The 26347-nt window shown below is 33.8% G+C and overlaps 3 protein-coding genes across 4 annotated transcripts; 1 reads left to right on the forward strand and 2 right to left on the reverse strand.

Moving 5' to 3' along the window:
* Window positions 1-1251: 1251 nt before the first annotated feature.
* On the reverse strand, window positions 1252-3598 carry LOC133698880 (dof zinc finger protein DOF5.7-like). Of its 2 annotated transcripts, none has more exons than XM_062121981.1 (2): window positions 2958-3598; window positions 1252-2808 (listed from the first exon to the last, which is right to left on the reverse strand). In XM_062121981.1, exon 2 carries the CDS (start codon window positions 2554-2556, stop codon window positions 1591-1593), a length of 966 nt encoding a protein of 321 aa, XP_061977965.1. In that variant the 5' UTR covers window positions 2557-2808; window positions 2958-3598; the 3' UTR covers window positions 1252-1590. The 2 variants fall into 2 exon arrangements, with proteins under 2 accessions (XP_061977965.1, XP_061977966.1); XM_062121982.1 differs by having other exon boundaries at window positions 1252-2365; window positions 2445-3598.
* A 10017-nt stretch (window positions 3599-13615) lies between these two features.
* LOC133698822 (uncharacterized protein ECU03_1610) lies at window positions 13616-14675 on the reverse strand. Its single transcript, XM_062121905.1, has 2 exons — window positions 14458-14675; window positions 13616-14355 (listed from the first exon to the last, which is right to left on the reverse strand). Exons 1-2 carry the CDS (start codon window positions 14566-14568, stop codon window positions 13765-13767), a joined length of 702 nt encoding a protein of 233 aa, XP_061977889.1. The 5' UTR covers window positions 14569-14675; the 3' UTR covers window positions 13616-13764.
* A 104-nt stretch (window positions 14676-14779) lies between these two features.
* Window positions 14780-25286, forward strand: LOC133698821 (B3 domain-containing transcription factor LEC2). The gene is made up of 11 exons (XM_062121904.1): window positions 14780-14969; window positions 16655-16845; window positions 18724-18830; window positions 18928-19038; window positions 20135-20216; window positions 20904-22820; window positions 22937-23011; window positions 23359-23459; window positions 23567-23613; window positions 23696-23769; window positions 24512-25286. Exons 6-11 carry the CDS (start codon window positions 22248-22250, stop codon window positions 24905-24907), a joined length of 1266 nt encoding a protein of 421 aa, XP_061977888.1. The 5' UTR covers window positions 14780-14969; window positions 16655-16845; window positions 18724-18830; window positions 18928-19038; window positions 20135-20216; window positions 20904-22247; the 3' UTR covers window positions 24908-25286.
* Window positions 25287-26347: the final 1061 nt, after the last annotated feature.

Below are 26347 nucleotides of genomic sequence, written 5' to 3' on the forward strand. Positions count from 1 at the left end.
ATTTTCATTTTTTCATAAGTAATAAAATTATTATTTTTTGTTGTAGTAATTTTTTTTTGACATTGTATTAATTTTATAAAAAACAAAACAAAATAAATTATCAAACTCTATTACAATCAACAAGATATGAAAGGAAAAAATAAAAAATAAGAGTAAAAAAATTAAAAAACAAAAAAAAAGAAGAAAAAATTATTGCAATTCATACCATGCACTCTTTTAGTTTCTATCAGTAAATAAAATAACCACCAATCTGATCTCTAGTTTGAATTAAACATTTTCTTTCAGAAAGTTGAATTAAATATTGTCACAAAGCCTTGAGCATTCAATTTTAACTTTCTATTTGAATTTAGTGGCTTAAATTTAGTAGCCAAGATGATCAATCCATCATCCCTTGAAATGAATTTGGTTAATTATTGTCAAGGTCTATAGTTTTTGTGATCCTTTGTGTTTAAAGTCCTTAATCCTGGAGATCTATCCAAGTCATCATACCTCGAACAATAATTGGGTTGACCCCGTTTCTCAGAAGACCTTGCCCTCATGTAAAAAAAGCCAAAAAAATAATAATAATCAGCTGAAGAAATACCATCCCAAATACGTACCTACTGTCTAAATTATTTTAACTGTCCCTTTAAGGTAAAGCCTTGCTTTCCGTCTTGTTTAAAAGCCTTTATAGTTCTCATCATTTACTACAAGGTTGCTTATGGGGCAAAACACCCACAAAAAAACAGTGGCTAACATGTAAGAAGCTAAATTCGAAGGGAACCAATTATTTATAAATCAATTCACATAAGGTATAATGACGAGATTTGTGCTTAAAGATCAATAATCAAATTAACTCAGTAGATTCTTGCTTTATTTTATTTATTTTGCAAGAAGAGATAACTACGCACAGCTTGGTCTTACGATAAATTGACAATGGTGGGCTGGTCAGAGAGAGACAGCACTACAGGTAAAGGGCGACTCAATTAAAGGCATTCGGAATTGGAACAGTAACATGAATGATCGATTAAAGCATCTTACATCGTCAGTCCCCACATGCACAAGAACAAACTGTCTTGTCTAGCAACTTCCACAGAGACCTCAGCTCCCAGCCTCTCACTACCTCATCATGCACTCTTCACCTTTAGTCTCCCATCTCTTGTTGATGTTGTGAAGTCTCGCAATAACCGTAGTTAAATAGGCAGTACAAAGTAAGCTCACACTTTTGAATGGAAGTTGGAAAATGATGCTAGTGCACACGAGAAAAAAAAGGAGAAAACAAAAGCTTTTACAAGCATATTATATCTTTAATCAAGGTTCCTACACAGCAATGCAGAAATTCACTGTAATATAAGCATAAAAGGCTACTGCCCCTGCTCTTCCATTTACACCACATCACAATTATATTCTGTCTAGATATTTATGTCCCGTAATGAACCATGATGCACATACCACTATCATTTTGCAGAGGTAAAGGGAAAAAAGAAAAAGAGACCCTTTGGTTTTCATGCTTACAAAAAGCAAAGAATTAATGCCTAGGAGTCATGCCGCCTGTTTCTTTGGAGTTCTTGACGGAGAGCTACAAGAATAGCTAAACAAGCTATATAGACATCATGATGGAGGTCCATTTCCCGGCAGATCATGATGCCATTGATCTGGGTTCAAGGATGCGGAGCCATCAGTACCGGTGTTGATGTTACTGTTAGGGTGCCCTATGGTGGTGCTGGTGCTTATGCTCCACAAAACAGTATCAGAGACAGTAGGGTTACTATTGCTTATAAAACCCTGATGCCAATTTTGCTGTTGATGAGAGGATGTGGCAGCTGGCCTGCTTGATTGAATCAAGCTCTCTTGATCATGTGGATAAAAAGAATGTTCAACACTCTTATTACCTCTATTATCCACATGGTAGAATTGCCTTTGCTGTTGATTTTGTGACCCGTAAGCAGGAACTGCACTGAAACCATGCAAAAGACCCAAATTTGAAGTATCTCCTAAATCACCACCAAGATTGACAGGTTGATTTAGAGGCTGAAAAGAGAAAGACTGTATTGGTGGTTGGTTATTATTCAAGGACTGAATTGCTTCTAAAGAAGTCAAGAATCCATCACCAGGAAAATAAGACCCCATTGAAGACATCCCAGGAGGAGGTGAAACCAAATTCCCTGATTCTTTGGTCCTCAAAGCAGGACTTACAGAATTACCTGAATTAGTGGTAGCAAGGATATTTTGTGGGGTTGCCAAGAGTTGTGATTGTTGCTGTAGCTGTTGCTGCAACCGCGAGTTCTCGCCGGAACTAGAAGATGATGTTTTTGCGCGCTTTCCTTTTCGGCAACCACCTCCTACAGGAACATTCCTCATGGTACCACCAAGAGTCCAATACCTTCTACAAGTCTTGCAAAAGTATCGAGGCTGAGATAGACTGTAATTGTTGTAATAACAAAACTTGGTATTCAGAGACTCACAGCGAGGGCATTTTTGCGGCGGCTGCTGCTGATCATCTCCTTGAGTCGATTTCAATCTTCTTTCTTGATTTGGCTTCACATCCTCACTCCCTCCCTGCATCTTTGTTTGCATCGCTCTAAAAACCTAATCTTTTCTGTTTCTTCTTGATTTTGCGCCTGAAAAATATTTGCTGAGAGATGAATTGGGTTATTTTGGCTTTGTTGGTGCATGCAGGTTTTGAGACTAGACTGTAGAGAGGGATGGCAGTTTCTTCAGATATAGAGAAGTGAGTAAAGCAAACCAAACGTGTCTGCTTTTGCCTTCTGAGAATCTAATGTCCACAGTGTAAAACCACGGCGATTGTACTTACTTGTGCATGCGTATCTGCTATCCAAAAACAACCATAGTCATAAATATTGAACAAGTCACACTAGATTCGAAATCAGGAGCTCAATATCCCACCAAACCCTACCCAAATCCTCCAAGATTTGTAACCCCCCTCCTTCTCTAAATAAGGTTAATAGAAAGATCACCTTCTTTTTATGTAAGAAACAGAAACATGTGTACGGGTGTCAAGAAAAGACAAAGCCCGCAAAGGAGAAGTCTCAATCCGGAACTGAGACTATTGAGAGATTTCAAGAAAAGGATTCTGTTAAAAGTATATCCAGTAATGACCAACAAGAAAGAAACACCAGATTGTATAGTAGTATCTGTTCAGGTTTAGTCCCATCTCTCACAAACCCAGAGAAGAGAGAATTTTTTACATGGCATCAAAATAAACCCCCGGTTTTATTGCCTTGATCAGACCAGTAACCTAAGACATAAAACATTAATCTATCAAAATAATAACCTCAAGTCACACACGCACTAAATCTATGACCAAGGCAGGCCAAGGCTATAATAGGGGATGGATTCTGTTGAAAGAGAGATCTAGCTATATCAGGTGTAGGGAGATTTTCTGTAGTGTATGATAGGGGATGGACCAGTGGTAAGAGGAGAGGCGGCGGGCGCGGGAGCTTTGCCTGGTCGTGAATATTACGGCAATGGCTGTGGCAGAGTTTCTCAGCAAGCGGCAAGGCTCTCCCTCTCCCTTTTTTTACTTTTTTTTTTGACAAATCTCTTGCTATCTCACTCATTCCACTTTACAACTAACAATCTTTCTATTCTATATTGTTTATTGCAATTTCTTGTTCTTCTTTTCTATTCTGACGTCACATTATTAACAGTGCCACTTGGTCCACACCCATTCTTGTTCAATTCTAAAAAATCATTGTTATTGCATGCTGATTTATCGTTGTTTTTTTTATTATTATTATTATTTAAATGTTAACATTGAAAGGAATGGATAGATAAACTAACACAAAAATTTGACTTAATTATGCCATAATATGTTAAACAACGAGCCATGATCTTGTAATTTTTTTTAATAATATAATGTAAAGTGAGATAAAAAAAAATCACGGGTTTCTCAAACCCTTGGTTATAGTAATGAAATATAGAGAAAAGATGTTTAATCTATTCTGAAACTCTATCATTCATAAAATTAATTTGAAAACTAACATACCGATTGTTTATATAATAACAAAAATGATATAGTCTATATAAAGAGAAAAAAAATGAAACTAACCACAAAAAAATAATATTGAAATAATTAAAAATTCATAAAATACTTTTTTAAAGCTTGATAGCTTTTTAAATCTTGACTGGTTATAGCTGATCGACCCATTATAGAATTGAGTCTATATAATGTTTAATCAAATTTAAACTTTATCTAATGATCAAGTATAAATTTATTATTATTTTTGTTAAACCAGTAGTAATTCAGCATGCCCAAACTTTTTATTAGGCTTTGCCATGTTTATATGGTTCATAAAAATATCTAACCATCTACAAGAGTTGCATGTCAATCCTTTTTATTTATAAAAGACTCGATCTCATATCACGTTAGCACCTAAATCTAAATATGTCAACTTATCATTATAATAAAGATAAATATAAGAAACATTGAGATATTTTTTCTAGTAGATTAATAACATAAGAATTGCAAACCATCTTATTTATTATGCTATAATGATCATACTTCTTATGTTGTAACTTTTTATACATCCCTTTTTACGTAAAAACACCATTATCGTATCTCATTTCTTAAATACTTTAGCATATGGTTTTTATTGATAGCTTTTGTGTAATTGGTGTTGGTTTGTTGTAACTTCTTTCTTATATCAACTTGTATAGCTTGTGCAATAGCCATCTTCTTAGAAACAATGATATAACCAACACCTTTTTAAACTAGTATAAGATAAAGTACATGCATAGAACATTATACATACATAATCTCGAAAGATGATTTATATGTTGCATCATGTTTTGCATTGTTATATGTGGATTTTGCATGTATAAGCACACAATCTTAATACTTTGTCTTGTCAATATAGTATATGATTCAATGACTCTCTTTGCCTATTTATTTATAGATGTGTTGTACTTCTGAAATGTAAAGATAAACCATACATTTTTTATACATATTCTCTAAAAGTGATAGAGAAACTTCATGCCCCAATCAAAAGTAATGGTCTTCAGCACCCTATATAAACAAACCACCCCCCGGAAGAAAAGTTAAGCAATTATAGAAGCATAATTTATCTTATTTTAATGGATAAAATACCATAATTTCTTATATTATCAATTATGAAAAAACACAGATTTTATTCCTCTTTATGTATGGGATGATCCAAGTGTATTATCTATAAATAAGTCTTTTCATATGTTTTCAGCATTAGGTAAAGACATATATAAACATGTATCATGTGGTTACCCTTTGACATTTTAATAAATATAGCAATTTTACATAAACTTAACAATATTCAATTTCAAGTAAAGCCAATAATACGCTTTAATGAGTAGTAATAATGTTTTGTTGCCTCTAGTGACCAGCAAAATCTCCTCTTTGAAAATCCTAAATCATTTTCATTCACAACGAAGAACAAGGAATGAAAAGTTGATTACCTTTCATCTAGAACCCTTTATGAATGTGAAACTCTTCAATGAAAAATTTAAACATTTATCTCATAACTCACATAAATTATCATCATACCCATATAATTGTTTTAAATAATCAAACCTATGATATATCCTCTTAAAATGACTAGGAAGATTACTCTTCTACGCAAAACATCAACAACTCTATTCTAAACTCCAATCTTAAATGCAATTTTGATTGGAAACTTCTACAAGAAAGTCATCCATCTTGCGTGAATATCATTACTAATTTGCTCCTAGCTATGTAGAAATTTCAACTCATTATGATCATAATATAACACAAATTTCTTGCCTACCAAGTAATGCTCTCATTTTTTAAAAGTCTAAAAAATAACATAAGATCCGTTACATTGACCATTTCAATTTATCGCATTTAACTTTTTAATAAAAAATGCCTTAGGGTTCTTATCTTAGGTGAATACAACCTTAATTCCTACATCATAAGCATTATATTTCACCTCAAATAATTTGTTAAAATTCAAAAGTATCAAAACTGAAATGGTGATTAATTTTTCTTTATCAAATAAAACCTATTTTCTATATCTTCAGTAACAAGTATAATCAAACATCATTTTCTTCATGCATTCAATAATTGATGTAACTATGTTACTAAATTCTTATATGAATCACTTATAAAAAGTAGTCAATCCATAAAAACTACACACCTTACTAACTATTTTAGAGGCTGAACAATCTCCAAGGACCCTAACATTTTTCCCATTAACATATATGTCATCTATAACAATAAAGCTTAAAGATAATTGCTTATTAGTCATAAAACGATATTTTTTAAAGTTCATATACAATTTGTTTTTTAATAGAACCTCCAACATTTTCTTAAATATCTTATGTGGTCAATTTTGAATTTGCTATAAATCAAAATATTAACAAAATAGATAACCAAGAATTTATTTATAAAGAGATATAACTTAATTTATCAATTGTATGAAAGTGGGTGGTGTGTTAGACAACTTGAATGGTATAACCAGTCACTTGTATAACTCTTCATTCATTTTGAAAGTTGTCATCCTCTGATTCTCAAGTCAAATCTAAATCTGATGATATATATGCTCTATGTTAATCTTTATAAGGACCGTTGCTCCATCTAACTAATTAAGTATATCGTATAACTTAGAAATAGAAAACTTGTAATTTATAATTATTTTATTAATGGTGTGGTTGTCCATGCATATAGGCTAATTCCCATGTTTTTTAGGATTAATAAATCTAGGACTACACAAGGATTAATACTTTCTTAAATTTGCCTTTTTTTAAGAACTCCTTTATCTTTTCTTTCAATATCTCACCCTCTTTAAGGCTTATTAAATAGTTTGGTAGATTTAAAAGCCCAACTTCTTGCATCAAATCAATATGATATTGAATGTATCTTATTGGTCACAATCCATCCAAAAACTTATCTAGCATAATCTTCTTAAATTCAACAAACAAAGATTTAACCATATCAAGATTTTTTTTTCTCATTTTCTTATCTTCTTTTTCATCCATAAACTTCTTCATAATCAATATATAAACATGTCTAGTCTCTTACATGTTTGTTTGTATTTCATATTCTAAATTGGTTATGATAAGTAAAGCCTTCCATTATACTTTAAAAGCTTTAAGTTTGGATTTCCCTTTAAAGGTATAAAAATATAGTTCATACCACCTATATTAATCTTATTCATATCACCTATATTAATCTTATTCATATCATCCTTACCTAGGTGTCTAACATCTATACATACTATCCAGGTCACCAAATATCAAGTTACATATATCTATATCTACATCATAATATATCTTATTCTTATACTTTTTTATAGAAAAAAACACCTTGTGACATTGTGTTACCCTTGTTTCATCTAATATCTTAAACCATTTAATTTTGTAGGGTCTGAGATGTGGTTCTAATGAAAATTTCAATTTATCAATGATATGTTTGCCAATAATACCTACACAACTATCATTATCAATAATTAAATCAAACAAGTTATTGTTTATAATATATCATGTATGAAATAGATTATTTCATTGAATCATCCCCAATCTTTGTCATTAACAACATCATCCTAACAATACAGTCTTGACTTTCATCATCACAATTATACAAATCTTCATCATCATCTTTGTTAGGCTTGCATAGCTCACTTCACCTTTAAGATATCTTTGTTTATACTGGCCCTCAATCATATTGACTAATTTTTACCTCATACAATCACTAAGATGATATTCTACCTCCTTATATTTAAAGCTCTTACCTATAATTGGTTTGGTATAAGAGTTTTTTGGCTTGTTTACTTTTATTTACCTTTATAGAGCTTTGCCAGCCTTAATATTATCTTGTTTAGTGAGGGGTTACGATGATATTTGAACTGTTTTTTGCTTATCAATAGTATTAAGTTTACTTATCTTATTATCTGGCCTCATAAAATGATCAATTTTATCACCATTGCTAGCTTTTTTTTAACAACACGGTAACCTTCATTTCCCTATCTTTTTTCTCTATAAGCATAAATAACAAATGACTATAAAAATGGGTTTAAGATTAATTCTACAAAGAGATAAGTCTTCAAACACATCTCTCTCCACTTTATGGTTATTTTATAGTCCTTTTAGTACCATTGGATGGTTCAAGCGACGTGCAATTTATGTTCCTGATAGCTCCAATTGATCTAGTCTTTGCTATAGGGTTATTTTTCCTATAAGGTTTTTTTTTCCCTATAGGATGGGATGAAGTTTCTATTGTCTATGTCCATAAAAAATACCAACCAACTATGATACAAATTAATATAGTGTATAGTGAAAGATTGAAAATTAGTGGTTCTCAAGCTATATGTTACAACTATATACTCTCGATGAAATATGTTTAATTGTTTTAAGATTAAATAAATTAAAAAATTGACTTGAAAAATTACATACCAATTGTTTATAAAGTATCAAAACTTATTGAGAGTATACAAGAATAAAACATTAATTAACAAGGAAAATAATTAAAATAAAAAATACCACTAAATATAATTTATTTTTTGTTTAAAAAAATACTTTAGGTTTAATATGAGGGCCTTCTTAACATTAACTGGTTATAGCTAACTGATTCACTATAGAACCGGGCTTGTAGAATTGCTTGACCAAATTTGAATTTGATCCACCGTGTAAGATCCCACATCGGAAGCGAGCGTCCAGAGCCAGGGCCTTATAAGTGCATGCTCACCTTGACTAGTAAGACGTGTTTTGGGGCCATGCTTGGCTACCAAGAACAAACCCGTGAGGGGAACCTGGGTGGAAGCCCTGGATATAGGTGGACTGGGAGGCCCAAAGCGGACAATATCTTGCTAGTGAGGTGGGGTATTATATTTGGTATCAGAGCCGAGGACGGCTCATCTTAAGGTGGGGGGATTGTAAGATCCCACATCGGAAGCGAGCGTCCAGAGCCAGGGCCTTATAAGTGCATGCTCACCTTAACTAGTAAGACGCGTTTTGGGGTCATGCGTGGCTACCAAGAACAAACCCGTGAGGGGGACCTGGGTGGAAGCCCTGGACATAGATGGACTGAGAGACCCAAAGCGGACAATATCTTGCTAGTGAGGTGGGTTGTTACACACCGGTTGTATATAAAGTTATGGATATTTTTGTTAGGCTGGTCGTTTGATATGTTTGGGCCTTTTTAAGTCTATATGGTCCATGAATGATTTTGTTATGCATTCCACACCTTTTTTAAAAATTTTATCAGGTCAAATCAATTGTATTAATCATGTTGATTGAAATCAATCGAGTGAATAATTTGATGGATTTAATTACAAATCTCATTCAATTTAGAGTATAAACTAGTCTATTGGCTAACGCTCTGTTGGACCAAAAATAAATTAAACATAAAAAAATAATATCAAAGTCATGGGAATTATTTGGTAGTGTTATTAAACTAGGCTAATCAGGTTAATATTGAAACCTCTTGATTCAACTCGCATTGCTTATATTTTAAATTAAACCATGTGAAAGTTGCTTGGCTTAGCTAGGATCGATTGACTTCATAAGTCCAATAACAACTTGGATGTTTAGTGAAAACATAGGTTTACTTTTACAAGAATTTCAGGATGATACATTTTTAAAAATATTGAGACGATGACATATTAAATTGACTTCAATCAACTCACGACTTGGGTCAGGGACTCTACTGGGTTTAATAGCATTGTTCTTTTAAAATATTTTTATTTAATTATATAATAGAAAAATAGATGCATGTAAAATCAAATGTTGATCCAATGTCAAAGATGTTTATTTGAGATCGTGATAAACAAAGTGGATCAAAATAAATTATAAAGCATATTTTCCAATGAACTTAATATTGAATGATGAAATAAAAAAATCAATTAGAAAATTAAAGGATAAAAAAGGCACATCAAGTTTGGTAGGTAAAACTTCCAAACCCATGAACTGGAGTAGTCTGTCAAATCCATTAACCATAGTAGCCTGTTAAACCCATAAACCTAGACATAGGTATTAATCAAATCAATAACTTAGTTTATTTCTAAAACTATTATTTATTTAACTATATGATAACAAAAATAGATGATAGTAAAATCAAGCACCAATCTAATATAGAGATATTTTTATGAGATCGTGATAATCCTATAAATAAAACAAAAAACAATATGAAGCATAATTTCCAATCAATCCAATGTTGAAGGATAAAATAAAAAAAATTAAGTAAAAAAAGGAAAAGTTTAACAAGCCAAACCTATAAACCGGGTCAACCAAGTTTAACCTGCCAAACTCGCAAACTGATTAATGGATTCCATAAAGTTTAATAACATGCATTTGATCTCAAACTATTTTTTTTAACTATGTGATAAAAAAAATAAATGATCATAAAATCGAGTTCAATAAATAAATAAAAAAGTTAACATACTAAACTTGTGAACCAAGACAACACGAGTTACCCATCCAAACTCGCAAATTAGGTCATGGACTCCTTACAATTTAATAACTTGTTTTTTGTTTTTGTAAAACCATTTTTTTTATCTATCTATATATTGGAAAAAAAATAGACGATTATAAAAGCAAACATCAACCCAATATCTTGGTATTTATTTGATATCGTGATAAACTTATAGAAAGCAAAACAAAACAAATAATAAAATATAATTTTCAATCAACCTAATATTAAAAGATAAAATGTAAAAATCAAAATCATTTAAAAAAAATCTAAGATTGAATTGATAAGGTTTTTAAAATCAAAGGACTAAATTAAAATAAAAGGAAAAGAAAAGAGACAAACACATACAAAATATGAGCTAATGTGTGAGGAAGGTCTATAGCTTTTAGGCAATACATGAGATGTTCTCCAAGCTTTGTTAGATATCGTGTTTGATATTATTGGAATTGTTGTGCCATTCAATTCCTTAAAAGGTGTTGTGTGTTGTATGAGAAGGTATGGTATGACTCTAGTAACCTATTCTTTTTTTCTTTATCTTCCTTTTATTTTTCTCTCTCATTGCCACAGTTTTTGTAACTGACTTATGTTATTCTTCCCTAAAAAACTTCAATGTTTTTCTATTAGTCAATTACTATCTTTTTTTACTTTTAATTTTTAGAAAAATAAAGAATCCAGACAATATCTCGCAAAATCAATCAACAACTCAGTACTGGAACAATTACTTGATACAAAGATGAGCATATAAAAACATATCAAAATAAATTATCAGTAAAACATCCTAATTAACACAAAATAAAATTAAAAAAATAAAAAATAAAAAAATTCAATAAGTAAGACTTAAAAGCACTTTTTGTTAAAATAACAAAAGGGTTTCTCTCCTATATATATATTTTTTAAATCTTGGTCCCTGATTTTAAATTTCATTAAAACAACAAAGTTAAATTTTTTTTTAAAATAAAGCATCAATCTAATGCCAGGATAATTTTTTGATATTGCAATAACCATATAAAAAACAAATTAAAATAAATTATGAACTCAAAATCCCAACAAATACACAATAAAAAAAAGTAAGAAAACAAATAAAAAACTCAAAAATCAAATCAAATAAGAGACAAAATAAAAAAATTACAGTGCTCTTATAATCTTTTTTTTAATTGTTGAATCTTGATATGAATTCATCCAAGGGTGTTGAATTTAATAGCTATATTTAATTCCTAAGAAATGAAACCCTCACCTCTTCATAGGTACCAAAAGGCCATTATCGCGAGCCGAAGGTGTAGTGGTCCCTGTTGGTTTACGAGGGTGGGAGGAGGGAGGCCTTCTTCCCCTGTCATGACAAGTAATTACTAGGAGGGTAGTTTTGACTATTACTCTTAAAAATGTGGGGGCACGGAACCATTGATCTCCGGCTTCACTCTCGTCATTGGTATCTGACTAGAGTCCGAACCGGAATGGGTGAGTCCGGGTTAATTAATTCCCAAGTGGGGGAGTGGCAGGTGCCACTAGCACGCAACGGAAAGAGTGGTGACGCCCAGATCCGTTAGGTGTTACAACTACTCCCTGTACACTTTCAGGACAAAACAAACACTAACTAGTTAGCATTTCTTCTTGGTCTTGTTAAGGAGTTAGTGTTGTCGTAGTGGGCATAATGCTACCGTGTGTGCTATGGTCCATCCCTTTATGTGACGTGTCCCTAACCTACCAATAGCTTTTCTTTTCCTTTCATTAAAAAAAATAAAAAAAAAAGGGTCCATGCCTCCATGGGTCACGATCACGATCATGATTGCTGTTAAGGTTTAACGTGTTTGTTTTTTTAAGAACAAATAGCCCATGATAACACGCACGTTCGGCGTATAATAGCCATGAGAGATCTTTTTTCTGGCGCTTGTGTAGGCCGGCGAAGATGGGGCTTCACTACTGCTAGCCTTTTTATACATGAGTCCATTTATACGCTGTTGGAGAAAATAAAAGCCGTGAGGCCGAAGGCTATGCCCATCTAAAACTGGGTCATGCTATTTATCGTGTCAACCACGAGGGGGGAAAAAGTGCTCATTTTGTATGGTTGACTTTTGACTATTGTAGAATCCTGCGTTAAGCATGTCGTGGCTCGAGTGGAACTGTTTTGTTTTTTCCTTCTATTATTGATCATTTCTCCACTGCCTGCCTCCTCCAACAGTGTCAATTTTGATGATATTGCCATTTAAAGCGTGTTTGTCGGTTTGGTGTGGTTGTGGATGCTTTTCAAATAACTTTTTGTGTTAAAATACATGTCAATGATATTTTTTTATTTTTAAAAAATTATTTTTGACATCAACACATCAAAACGATCCAAAACATATAAACTATATTAAATTTTAACAAAAAAAAATTCAAATTTTTAGAAACGCAACTGCGTTTCCAAACAAGCCTCTACTCTACCATGTTAAATGTAATAGTCTCCTGTGAAAAAGTTAGAAACTGTTTAGAAATACGTGAAATTTTTATTTTTTTATTAAAATTTAATATAATTTATATATTTTAAATCGTTTTGATATGTTAATATTAAAAATAATTTTTAAAAAATAAAAAAAAATCATTTGCTCTACCACACTGTCAAAATATTCGCACTTAGCTCTAATAGTTTTTTTTCTTTTCTTTTCTTTTTAATAGCTTGATAAGAATCTCTCTCTCTCTCTCTCTCTCATTGTGTTTTTGAGCTTACCTTATAAAAAGATTGGTAAGCCAAAACTGGCAGCCTACCTCGTAGCAGAGCCTAATAGCTTGCAAAAGGCCACCATTCATGATCAAAAGAAGAATAAAGCCAAAGGCAACGGTGGGGTGTGTAATTAAACTCCATTGATGGAGATTAACATAACTTCAATATTTAAGTGATCAATCCTCTCATGTGTAGAGATATTTGCACCCACACAGACCCAACCATGATGATCCAAATTATAGAGAACGGCATCGGCTGTCCCTTCGGTTAGTAGAAAGACCTTCAGCCATAGCGTGACATCGCCCAGCTAAGCCGTAATTAGGAGCTAGAAGCTAGGATTAAGGAAAATAATTAATCCTCTCTATAACACTTAGCGTTGATTATTAGGTTCGACGGGATTCCATTAATTCTCGGAAATTTGTATCCACCAAATTGCATTTTCCTTTTCTTTTTGCTGTAGTACAAAACCTTTTTATATATATATAGATTTTCTATCACTGCAATAATCTGAAATTCATAGCAGATAGAAAAAGTTAACTAAATTAAGGAGAACATAAAACTCCATTTCCATTTGGTAATTAAACTAACTTATTTTTTACGACTGTCGAAAACACGCAACAAGATGTTCCAACCCACCACCCTCTCTCAATGTTTCTTCTTCTTCACATCATCATCACTCTCCGGAAGCAGCACGCCTCCTGTACTCCAAACTCTTCTCCCTCTTATAATCATCATCATCATCATCATCATCTTTGCCCACCACAGTCTCTTTTATCTTCTGTGTAGTTTCGTCCGCAGCACCCCATGCTCCTTTCACCGTCTCTTTCGCCATCTCTCCCACAATCTCCACCGTCTCAACCACCTTAACAGCCCCCTCCTTTGCCATATCCCCTGCCTCTCCCGCAGTACCCGCCGCTCTCTCCGTCCCTTCTTTAGTCTTCTCCTTCGCTTCATATGCATAATCTTTCACTTTTTCTTCCGTTCTCTCCGCTGTCGCCGCTGCCTTGTAGTTACCTTCTTTAAACTTTTCAGCAGCAGACTGTGCCATGTCTCTGGCACTTTCATTTGTCTCATGTGCATGCCCTTTCGCCATCTCTTTCATCTCCTCTGCACTCCCTTTTGCCTTCTCTTTCATTTCATTGGTGCTTTCTTTCGCCTTCTCCGTTCGCTCTTTGGTTTTGTCAAAGGTTTCACTTGCAGTTTCTTTCGCTCTCTTAGCGTAATCTGCCGCTCGGTCTCTATCATCTTCCGCTGCATGCCGTCCCTGAAAGACAATTAAAATTTCAACAAGAAACATTAAGCTCTAAAGATTCGATAGATGCCCATATAAATTTTGTTTAATTAATTTATTGAAAGAATTTTTTACCTCGTTATATTTGGAGGCAGAGGTAGTGAAGCAGACCCGTGAGACTTTAGACGAGGAAATGGGGAAGAGAGAAGGGGGCTGGGGGAAGAAGGCTTTTGCGAGATTGAGCATAGCGTTAATTTCTGGTAATGCTAATGGCTGCCTTTGTTGTTTTGTGTGTTTTTTTGGCTTGTGATGATCCTTTTGGTTGCCTCTGTGCAGGTTATATGGTGCCAAGAAGAGAAGGTGGCTGGGTTTGTTTGAAGTACACGATGGGGGCAGTTCATGCCACGTCTAGGATATGTTAAATATGTTATTTAACCTCGTCGGTAGATCATGGATGGTTTACCAGGCAACACATGTTCCCTTGAGAGGTTTTTTGTTTTTTTTTTTAATGAAAATGATCGCAGATATGTTTTTCATAGTTATCAAATCCAAAGTAAATTGGAAAATCCACTGGATAAATCGTCGGTTTGGAGTCTTGGTTGGATTGCTGGTCTACAAATTGAACAGTTCAAACTTGATTGGTCCAGGTAAAATACACTAATGTGTATGTTTGGCTTTGGTTTAGAGGTTATTTATGTTTCTTATTTATTCTAGATATACAGAGTAGATAAGTGATCATAAATGTTTAGTTATATATAACATGCAATTTATATAATTAAATTAAACTTGCAATAAATATCAAATAGAATCCTAGGATGCAATTATTGAAAGCTCTTATATTAATTGTTGGGAAATAAAGACACAAATATTTAAATATTTTGACTGTTTATTGATTAATTCACACTATTAATACACCCTTCAAAACATTGAATACATTGGCTTTTATATTTAATGAAAAATTACAACCTTTAACTATCATAATCTAATTATGATTCTAACTAACCATTTCAATAATAATTCTAATTAATTAGTCTAACATAATTTTTTTTAAATAAGATTCCTACTTCGATTAGGATTCTAAGAATATTTAATAATCTCTCCCTTAAACAAATATTTTTAAACACCCATTTTAATAATGATGAACTCTTATTTAACCTTGTTCTAAACATTCATTTCACATTAATGATTTTTGGTTCTTTCAAAAAGGTTCTCCAACTTCAAATTTTTTTCAATGACATTAATTTCATTATTCATATCTTTTTCCACTTTGTTTTTTTTACGGCATCATCAAATATAACAAGATTACAATATGAGAATAAATCAAAATAAATAAGTGGATTATCGAATTGATTGATTGTAGTTATCTTATAATCATTCATCCATATAGGTAAATCTACATGTTCCTTCTAAATCATAATGATCTATTTAAAGTATTTTTGCTCTATTTTATTTATGAAATTTTTACGCTCATAATTAAACGATGCAACTTTTTATTTATATTGATCTCATATTGTTTTCTTCTACAGTTTAAAGCTATCATGCTTATTTATTAGCAACTTGGAAACAACTTCTCTATATTCGGCTACACTTTTAGCTTCCTTCCTTACTATTTTTTTCTTCTATTAACTAACTTCCACTTAATTTCAAAATTTTCTTTTCACTCTACCTTTCTAAGCCATAAGTTCTAGAATCTAAGCCTTAAGAGTGTTTAAGTACCATAAATTTTGTTAATTTTTCTCATTCATATGACATTTATTCACGTGTTGATTAAAAAATGATACTCATTTAAGGTTGTAACCATGTTTTAAGGTATAACATTTATTCACTTGATAATGATCTCTCAAAATAAAGAAATTGTTAATCATATTTAGGATATTAGATCTATTATAAACTACATCAATAAATATAAAAATATAAAAATATATAATAAATTTCAATTTCACATGATTTTGATAACATATTTAATTTATAAATCATGTGAAAATTTTCTTCAAATGCTTGAGTTTCTTGGTTGTCTATAATAATTACACTTGTAACTTGAGGTTATTTTCAAACTACAACAATACAAGTATTATATAATTATTAATTTTAAAATTTATAAAATTAGTTGAGATATATAAAAGTTAGTCTGAATATCCATATTAATAAAAAAAAATTATAAAAATCTTGTTTGGAAATGATTATGTTTATATATATATATATTTTGAGGTTTTTTAGAAATATTTTTAAATTAAAAAAATATTAAATTAAAGAAATTTATATTGTAATATTTAAAATAAAAAATATTTTAATATTATTTCAAATAAAAACTAATAAAAAAAAGGCATCCTAGACTTGAAACTGTCAGGCACCCGGTTTCTACTGCTCGACGGAACGAGGCTTTGCCAATTCGGTCACTCTTGATTTCAACTATTTCAACGCTCTCAATTCCACGACCCATCACAACAATTTTCAAAGGGAGACAGACAGGCACATACATGCCTTGCCCCCCCACAACTCCTTTATTTTACCACCAGTTTTCAGGTAACGATCACAATTACAACTTCTCCTCCGCTGTCTCTTTCACTTTTATCTCTGTTTTCTTTTTTCTTTGGGTGCAAAGGAGAGAAAGGTTCAAATCCGAGACCACTAGGGGATATCAGAGCATGGGTGTCAGTTGAACTACAGCCTCATTGACTTGGTGTTCTTTTTGTCTATCATCGTGTGATCAAACAAAAAGTCTTTATTAAGTTTTTTAGACGTACTTCAAAGGGTTATATACGAGGGAGTGGAGTCACATAATTCATTCATAGATCAGATTGAGAAAAGATGTCCATGTGTATAGAGGCGACTGATAGTCTAGGTAGCTGCTTCCTATAAACTTATTGCACGGGACTTCATCGACAAACTCTTATTTAACCTGTAGTTATGGTCCACCAAACTATTCTTCTTTCAGGAAAATTTACAAGCAGTTGATATGCATTATTACGTTGGAACTTTTGTTGTAGAAAGAGGGGAGGAGTTCATGTGTTTTGCCTTTAATTTCCAGTTCTTCCATCACTCTTTAATGCCTTGGTAATTAGTTTGCTAAATGCCCTGGAGAATTTCATTACAAACCACTTTTTATTGTTATTGAATTTCCAGAATTTCTACTGATGGCTGACAATGAAATGTTTAAGTGGAGCAGAACTTAAAAGAGTATCCATACTTTGACATGACTTGGTAGTTTTGAGATTTTCCTCTAGCGAATTGAAGCAACAAGTTCAGTTGTAGCAAGAGTGTTGTTAAAACAGAAACCATTGCATCTAGGCTGCCTGATTTGTTATCTGGTCATAAGGAGAAAACTTCTTGAATTTAAATGGAGGTGCTTGACGCCATCATAAATGCCATCCTAACAAACAACAATGAAGAAAGGTGTTGAAATGAAGATCCTTTTCGAATGGAATGCATTAATTCATATTGTATTATCAGTTTATGGGATATGTGGAAGTTTCTCCAACCTGATTGTTTGTTTTGAGCCATCGTAAGTTTCTGTTTGAGTTTGTTTATGTGATAATATAAGAATCTTGTAACCAAGATTGTGTCTTTGCAATGGAGAACGAGGCCCTTTTAGTCCAACTAGCCTATTAAATTATTAATGATTCAAATGAAACTTTAAAAGCCAAAGTTCTGAAAACTAATGGAACCTTTAAAAAGAGCTTTCTAAATCTAATCTAGAAATTCTGTTGATCGACCTCTGAAAACCGAAGTTCGATGATACATTGTCAATTAACATTCTAATAATGCTGGGCTTGAATGTTATTGGAATTTGACTTGGCTGTAAAAAGATCAATAATATTACAGCCTCCGAATGCTATGCTACTCAATGTTGAGAAATTTGCTCTGAGGAGGTGGATATGCTGATCTGCACACATGAATTCATTTTCTGTCCATCCAATTATGCTTATAATGCTTCCTCTTAGCATATCCAGATCTCTCACAATTTGTTAAGTTCATTAATGCTCCTTTCAACTCTTAACATATCTAGAACACTTACACAGTTGCATTTAGTGATGTCATACGTGACCCATTGCACTCTTAGAATATACAGAACTCTTATATGAAATTAAATTTGTTAAATCACCTTTTGACCTTTGATGTCTCCCTATTTCTCATGCTTTATCTTCCTAAAGGTTTATCCAACCTCAGTGATGAATACGAACTGCGTGAATGGGCTTTGTAGGATATATGATTTCTGGATGTTGCCAATCTGCTTGTTTTTGAAGCTGTTTTACTGATTTTTTTAATTTTTTTGATAATTAAAGTGCTTTAGTGATTTGAATATAAAATACAAACAAAATGGCTGTGAATGCCAAATTCATTGCTTCTCACTTAAATTGTCGTTTAGAGCGTAACATTTTGGGCATTATTCAACGTGTTTAGCAGTAACTTCTCGACTGTCGCAGCAACTGACACGGCAGTAGGCAGGTGTTGGATCGACGCTTTTGCAGTTGCATGCAGGCACTCTTCTCCACTCTATTTAAACACGGGTTGCTGAAAGTCTCTTTGCAAGTCCAACCATCCATCTTTAGTTTCTTTACTTTTGTTATTGCTAAGCTTCCTTTTATGCTTACAAAATCCTTGTAGTTTTCAATTCAAGAAACCATTGGATTCATAATGGCGATGAATGTTATTTTCATTTGCTGACATGGGAAATTTTCCATACCATAGCTTCCAGAGTCTTGCCTTAGTTGCTCTGTAAGTCAAGTGCACTAGTTCTACATGCTTCTGACATGCAAATATCATTCCATCTATATTGCTTTATCATTATTATAATGCAAATCAAGATGCTGTCATTATGTCCATCTGGGATATAATGTGCTCTTTATATCTCTATTAAGTAGATTTCATGCAGAAACTTTGTTCTATTTTCATGTCTATTATTTGATTCTTCTAATCATCTCATGTTTTTTTGTGTTAGATTGCTTTGTATAGTTAGAATAATTTAATATCTAGATCATATTCCTGATTTTACCTAAGACAATAAGTTTCTCTGGCAAGTTCAGATGCCGATATTACTTCTTAGGCATCCTTGTCAAAATTCTGCTTCTTTTTATTTCTTACAACATGTCATTCAAGTGTGGTTATGCAAGGTGAAGAATCTGATAGGAAATCTTGTTGTGAAATTAACAGTATGGATGAAGATCATAGGAGGTCTAAATATTTAATTTCAATATCATTGCCATTGCCTATTGACAAAATTGGAAATAATGATAGTCATTTTAATTTCAATATCATTGCTTAAAGCAACCATTGAAGTTCGAAAAATTGTGATTGTGATTTACAGTTGTCAAAGAAAGTTAAGAAAAAATGCATCTTTTACATGTGTTCATGTATCATTTTGGCTTAAAGTTGAAGATTTTCTGTCTCTACCGTTAAAAGGAAGGCTTTGATCTACCACTGCATGCATACAAAACTTAGGAAACAAACCTTCTGTTTAAAATTGGTGGTTCCTTCTGCTTCAATGTGTTGAAACTCTACAATAATGTTCCATTTATAATGGTAGAATTATCTGTTGGAATTGAAGCGATGCATGCATTTAATGCCCAAACAAGAGGTTAGCCGAAATGGCTGAGGTTTTCATGTGGTAATAGATCTTTCAATTTTAAATCTTTTGTTGGCGCATGAGAGATCAATACATTTGCATCAACTTTAGCTCCACAAAAATGGCATGAAAGGTGATCTTCAAGACACATGGGAGCACTCATTTCTTTTTCATAATAGCATAAACTCAGACGTTATGTCAATTGGTCTTGATAAGAGGACTGATTATCTCGTGTTTTATCTAATGCAGTCAGCAGCTAGAAGCAGCTTTAAGCTGTGGACAATCTCAGCTGTTGAAAAGCATGAGGGAGCTGACAACAAACTCATCCAAGGTGACTCTTTTCTATCTGAGGGCATAGCTTAATCTAGTAAACTTAATGCTCAATGAACTCTAAAGAGATCTAATCAAGAAAATTTTATTTTGACAAATATAATCCGAATCTTGCACTTTGATGCCCTTACTGATCAGCACATTTTAACTTCCAACACATTCACATTGGCATGTAGCCCCCAATTTATTTGTGTTTGTTCCATTGCATTGGCACCTCATATCAACTCTTTGGTGTATTTGACGACCGATTCTAAAGAATAGTCTGTTTTACGATCTCCATATGTTACATGTCTTGTAGATGTCCAAAGAGACAAATCAAATAGATCCTTGCGTGTCTTTGTTTCTTTTTGTCTGTGCACGCGTGTGTATTATATCTTGCTACTTTCTTTCTCTTGGTCTGAATATAATAATGATTGCTGCTTGGGGATGCCTTGCCTGGCATTTTAGAGGACTTCAGAATTTGCTTAAAAGAATTTTACTAATAATTCCTGTGATCGAGTGAGTCTTGATTGAGTGATTTGCAGTTTCAGTGTGACTGATCAAACTTTCCTTTAATCTCTCAAGTGTCATTGACTAGTCGCCATTTTAGTGAGTGTGATGTTCACTTTAGTCACTCAATCCTTGTATTGACTGTATGTTTTCTGATTTTCCAAATCTAAGCTCATAAATACACATTCACTTGATGCAGGATGGACTTGATGATGGCTTTGGTCCTCAGGCCATGACCAACCTGATGTCTACCAAGCCAAATAAGGCATCAAAATGGAAATACCAGGGAGTGGCTGAAAACCATGACAAACAATTTGCAACTTCAGTTTTAGCCCCTCAATTTTACTCACATTCCAAACATTATTACCCTCATTTACTCACATTCCTAACATTACATAACCCCTTATGTAGTTATAAAATTTAAATATAATATTTACTAAAACTGACAAGAGTAGTACTTAGTAGCAAATTTTCTAGTTAATAAAACAAAGCTAACAGAATGAAAATGCAATATGAGCAGAAGATTCAGCGTTGGTGCTGCCGAAAATTGGAAACTGACTGAAGGGCCAGTTGAAAAAAGGTTCTCCATATCAAAATGGACACAGAGTATTGAATGATGAGTCTTTGGGGCTGTGTTAGCGAACAGAGAGAATCTTGTGTATGGATGTGTGAGTGATGTGTGTTTAAGTAGGTGTTTTGATTTCAAGTGAGCATACAATCTGGTAAGAAAGGGTTATGGGCGGTGCAAGGTGCTGCAAGTTGAATTTCATCATAAACCCTAAACCTTTCATTTAAAATAAGCAACTAGTATTTCCATTGAGTTTCTTTCTAATAATTCGAGGCAGTAGAATCCCTGTGCATGAGAATAGACAATCATGGAGCTAGCACAGTCCACAGGCTTTACGCTTTAACTTTTCCTGCTACTCAACATTCTCACCAACGCTAGGTACACTGGCCTTAGTGTGTGCTGAAGAGAGAAAGAGACTGGCAAAGATGGTATATAGAGTGGGAGTGAGACTGTTGGCATTTGGTCATCAATGCATTGTTTTGCCATTATAGAATGGTTTTCTGTGCAAGGTTGGCCCAAGGGCTGCCACATTTAAATCAAAGCTGGCGCCAAGTTTCAAACCCCTATGCCTCTCTGTCTGAGGTTCCTCACTGGTCAGTTGGGTATCCCAAAACCACCACCCTCCGGCCACTTGTCACTCTCTTCACGCTATTGCACTCTCTATTCAAACCCGTATTTGTTAACTCTAGTCTTCTCTCCCTTCTTTTCTTTCTTCATGGCCTTTAATCTCTCCCTTACAACTCAACCCACTGCATTTCTTGACGAGTTTATCTTGCCTTTTAACACCTGGGTTGTTTCAACAGGCAGCACCTCGCACCGCCCATGACCCTTTCTTACCAGATTGTATGCTCACTAGAAATCAAAACACCTACTTAAACACACACACACACACACACACACACAGAGGATTCTCTCTGATCGGTAACACAGCCCCAAAGACTCATCATTCACAACTCTCTTTGTGTCCATTTTGATATGGAGAACCTTTTTTCAACTTTATTCACCAGCACAGGCAACACCACCAATACCACCAATGCTAGCAACGCAATAATGGGTTGTCCTCAGAATTCCCAGTTCTCTTCTATGTATGGACCATTGAGCTACCATTCAACAGTACCTTCAAATTCCGTAACTCAGTCAAGCTGCGTTCCGCCACAGTACTATATGCCAGCGCCTTGTGAAAGTCGACAAAATCCATACACGCATTCTCTAGAGAAGCCTAGCCATCATACACCATCTGCAGATCCTTTCCGTCTTGCCATGGCTGGCCAAAATGCTTTTGAAATGCAAAGATCATGCATTTTGCAGCCTAATGCGTTACAATTAGAGCAAGAAAGGAGAGCTCTTGATGCATACAAGACCAAGGTGGCAAGGTGTAAGAGAAAACTTGCACGCCAAAGAAGCCTTAGTAAAACTTCTATTGGGGCTAGTTCAACTCAAATAATGGATGCAAGGAGATTGGCTTTGCATGGTGCTAGTACTTGTGGCCAAAGAAGCAGGAGCAATACCAGCAAAGATCTTTACGAGTTCTTAACACCTGATAACAAGGTAGGTTCTTGTCAAATCATGAATTTTGGTCACTCATGTTTTTTGTTTTATCTGTTATCTTTTGAAGTTTGGATCTTTTTCTATGTCGTTTAAGAATTTTTCTTGTTTGAGTGCAGAGACTCAGAGCGGTGCTTAGGAAGGACTTGAAGAATAGTGATGTTGGGTCTCTTGGCAGAATTGTTCTTCCAAAGGTATGATTTCCTTGATGAATGAGGCTATTTTACTTTTTAGTGTCCTGTGATCGTATGCAGATATTTTGCTTGTTTCAGGTTCTGTTCCTTTCTTTCATCATATCCTTTCTTCTAAAAAGACAGAAAACGAGGCAAAATAGCCGACCAATACCCATGTTTGACTTGCTCTTAGTGAACACTGCAACATGAATGTGATTTAGACTGCCCAATAACTAATCTCTTCTGACTCCTCGGTTTGTGCACAAAAACGAAAAATGCTAAAGATTCTTTTCCTTTTCCATTTTCCCGTGTTTCTTACAGAGATGGTAACCTCTAATATTCAAGTTTTTTCTTGCATGTCAATCCAGAGAGAAGTAGAGGAAAATCTTCCTGTCCTAAATGATAAAGAAGGAATCCTACTTTTTTTCAGAGATGTATACTCTAACCAAGAGTGGGCCTTAAAGTTCAAGTGAGCCTTTGGATGCTACGTTTTTCTTCTTCTTTTTCCTTTAAACTACTACTCCGAGATGTTCTGTTGCCTATTAAAGACAGGTTTTTTCTCTGTTGGTGACTTAGGTTTTGGTCTAACAACAAAAGTAGGATGTATGTTCTTGAAAATACAGGTAAACTCACAGCTAAATCTCTTTATTTTGGATCTATTTCATTCTAAATCTCTAATACACGTATCTCTTTTACATTCCACAGGAGAATTCGTAAAGCAAAATGGGCTGGAGACTGGAGATTTCCTTACTCTTTACGAGGATGAGAGCAAGAATCTCGTGAGTTTATCTTCCTTGTTACTTACTGCAATGATTTTGGTAATTTAGATTATGACCAAAAATTACTTCAAAGTGGGATTTGAATTTTGTAAAAGGCACGAGTTTGTTTTGCTATGTGACAATGCTTCCCTTGACCTTTTCTATGATGGACACATCCTTTGGAAGGATATGAAGGGATGAAGACAGACAAACTGCGCTAAAAACGACAATTTTAGCAGATGATGCGTTGGTAATTAAACTGCCTTACCATATACAACTTGGAAACTCACTTGGGTGGCACGAGTGCTGTCTCTGTGGGGCTGAGGAGAGGGTCCTACCAGTACGGTGATGCCTAATTGGCTGAACACATAGGGCATGACATTGAGTTACTAAGATTGCATTTTTACCAACAACTGAAAGAAAAACACATAAGTAGTGCATCATATAATCAAAGATAAAATTATCTGAAACACAAATTTTGAGTGCAAAAATTTCAGTCGAATTTAGATTGAGCTTACCTGTCGAGGACTGGTCCATTTGGCCGTCCATAGCCCACTACATGTACTAGTAGAACCTAACAGCCTGTGCATGCATGTGAGCCATGGATAACCTAGATGGGGCAGTCAAGACGCATCTGCCCCAAGTCGTCTCTAGGTTGAGTTTGATAAAGTGAAGTGTATGTCTTTGCCTGATTAGTTTTCAAACAAATGTTATTGCAAAATCATGAATAACTTGTTGATGTCTTTTTCATGCGAGGAAGCAGTATTTCTCTATCACAAAAGTGGGAAAACCAGCATCGGTGCCATCTCAAACACCACAGCCTATTAACCACAACTCTAACTGCCTATACACCTCGCATATGTGCCAAGCTAGGGATGAAGAAAAATCATCTTTAGCACTACTTATAGAACAACTTGACCAAAAGGAGCAAGAAGAAGCTAACAGCCTCGTGGCTGTGCCTCCGGAATCTGCTTACACAAACAACGAACTAACCAACAATCCTTTCAACAACTCAAGTACCTATTCCCAACCAGCATCTTCAGCTATGCAACCTTCACCAAATGGTAAAATGAAGGCGGTAGATGATTCTCATGTCGATGACTGCTATACTGGTCTCGGTGTGCTCCCTGATGTCTACCGATTTAATTTTTTGCTATGATCATGAATTGGATAGCATTAACAATAAATATCAAGATTCATAACATGAAAGAAGGTGGGGTGACAACATTGTCAAAGCATGGTTGATGCAACTAAAAGGTTGAGTAATCAGTTGTTGATTGTAAACCGCTAGCAATATATTTTCCCTGATGTTTAGGAGGACATAGAGAAGAGACATTCTTTTTTAACAAGGGTATTGGATATTAGAAGTTCCTTTCTTGTTTTCTTTTTTCTTTTTTAACATGGAAAAGGAAGAACAAGAAAATTTAAAGAGAAGACATTTGTAACTGGGGAGGTGGTTTGTAATTGCATTTCTAATGTAAATAATCCTTTTCAATGGAATTATTTTCCATATCAATAAACAATCATTTGCTAGCAAAGGTGAGTATCTTTGTTAACACAAGAATTTTCTTTTATTGCACTTGACGTGGTGGCCTAGTGGGGAGAAGGGACTTGTTTTTTTTTTTTTTTCCTGCACCCGGGTTCGATTCTCTTTATGTATGCATGTCACCCCCGCGGTGCCTTACCTGCCCACTAGGCTTGCAGGGTGTTCAGTGAGCCATGAGATTAGTCGTGATGTGCGTAAGTTGACCCGGACATCCTGAGTTATTAAAAAAAAGTATTTCCTTTTATTTTCTTAACAACTTGTTGGCATAACTTGCATGCAGCATTGTTTAATGAAGTTTTTTTTTTCTCTTTTCTTAAATAATCGAACTCGATGGACTCCATTCGTAATCTTGTTGAAAATATGACTTCGCGTGGGTGTACGGGGTTGAGTGTTAGCTGGGTCAGTTTCTTTTTTCCAAAAAACAGGGTGTTTTTTTTTTACAGTAACAAAATTATAAGGTTATAAAAATTTTCTTTTTGAATTTTTAATTGGGCCCTTTTAAACTTTTTTGGCTATATTATTCTCAAAATATTTTTTGTCTCTAAAAATATTAATAATAAGTGATTCTTTTTAATTTTATGAATAAATCAATTATCTTTAAAATATTTATAAAAAACCTTCAAAATAGAGGTCAATTGGTTAAAGATACAAATTAGAGATATTAATAGGATACTTTTAGAAATTAACATTGTATAACAAACAAGCGGGTTAAAAAATATATCATTATGTTGAGTGCTAATTTCTTTGTTATTTTTATTTTATTCCTTTTAAAAAAATACTTAATAAAATTGGAGAAAATTTTTACACAAAACATAGGGCTGAGTAGTAACAAGTCTCTCGTGGAACGAGGTACACTTCAATACTTCAGTCAATTTTTAAATTTTAAGCAAGTAAAAAATAAAAAAGATGAAAAAAAAATGGTGTTTAGTTATGTGTAGAGATGAGTGTTCTATTCCTTTTTAAAGAATTGTTCCATGACTTATTATGATGAAGTTTAGATGTGGGTGGCTAGTAGAGTAACGTAGCCTACTGCTACCTTTTCGGCTGGTAGGA

This window comes from Populus nigra, chromosome 7, assembly GCF_951802175.1.
Source record: "Populus nigra chromosome 7, ddPopNigr1.1, whole genome shotgun sequence".
NCBI lineage: Eukaryota > Viridiplantae > Streptophyta > Magnoliopsida > Malpighiales > Salicaceae > Populus > Populus nigra.

Bases quoted from the DNA above. Each gene is read 5' to 3' on its own strand.
- LOC133698880 (XM_062121981.1), bottom strand. From the start codon at position 2,556: ATGCAAACAAAGATGCAGGGAGGGAGTGAGGATGTGAAGCCAAATCAA.
- LOC133698822 (XM_062121905.1), bottom strand. From the start codon at position 14,568: ATGCTCAATCTCGCAAAAGCCTTCTTCCCCCAGCCCCCTTCTCTCTTC. The intron at 14,356-14,457 runs GTAAAAAATTCT...ATTGTCTTTCAG, and splicing joins CTGCCTCCAAATATAACGAG to GGACGGCATGCAGCGGAAGA.
- LOC133698821 (XM_062121904.1), top strand. From the start codon at position 22,248: ATGGAGAACCTTTTTTCAACTTTATTCACCAGCACAGGCAACACCACC. The intron at 23,012-23,358 runs GTATGATTTCCT...ATGTCAATCCAG, and splicing joins GCAGAATTGTTCTTCCAAAG to AGAGAAGTAGAGGAAAATCT. The intron at 23,770-24,511 runs GTGAGTTTATCT...GCGAGGAAGCAG, and splicing joins AGGATGAGAGCAAGAATCTC to TATTTCTCTATCACAAAAGT.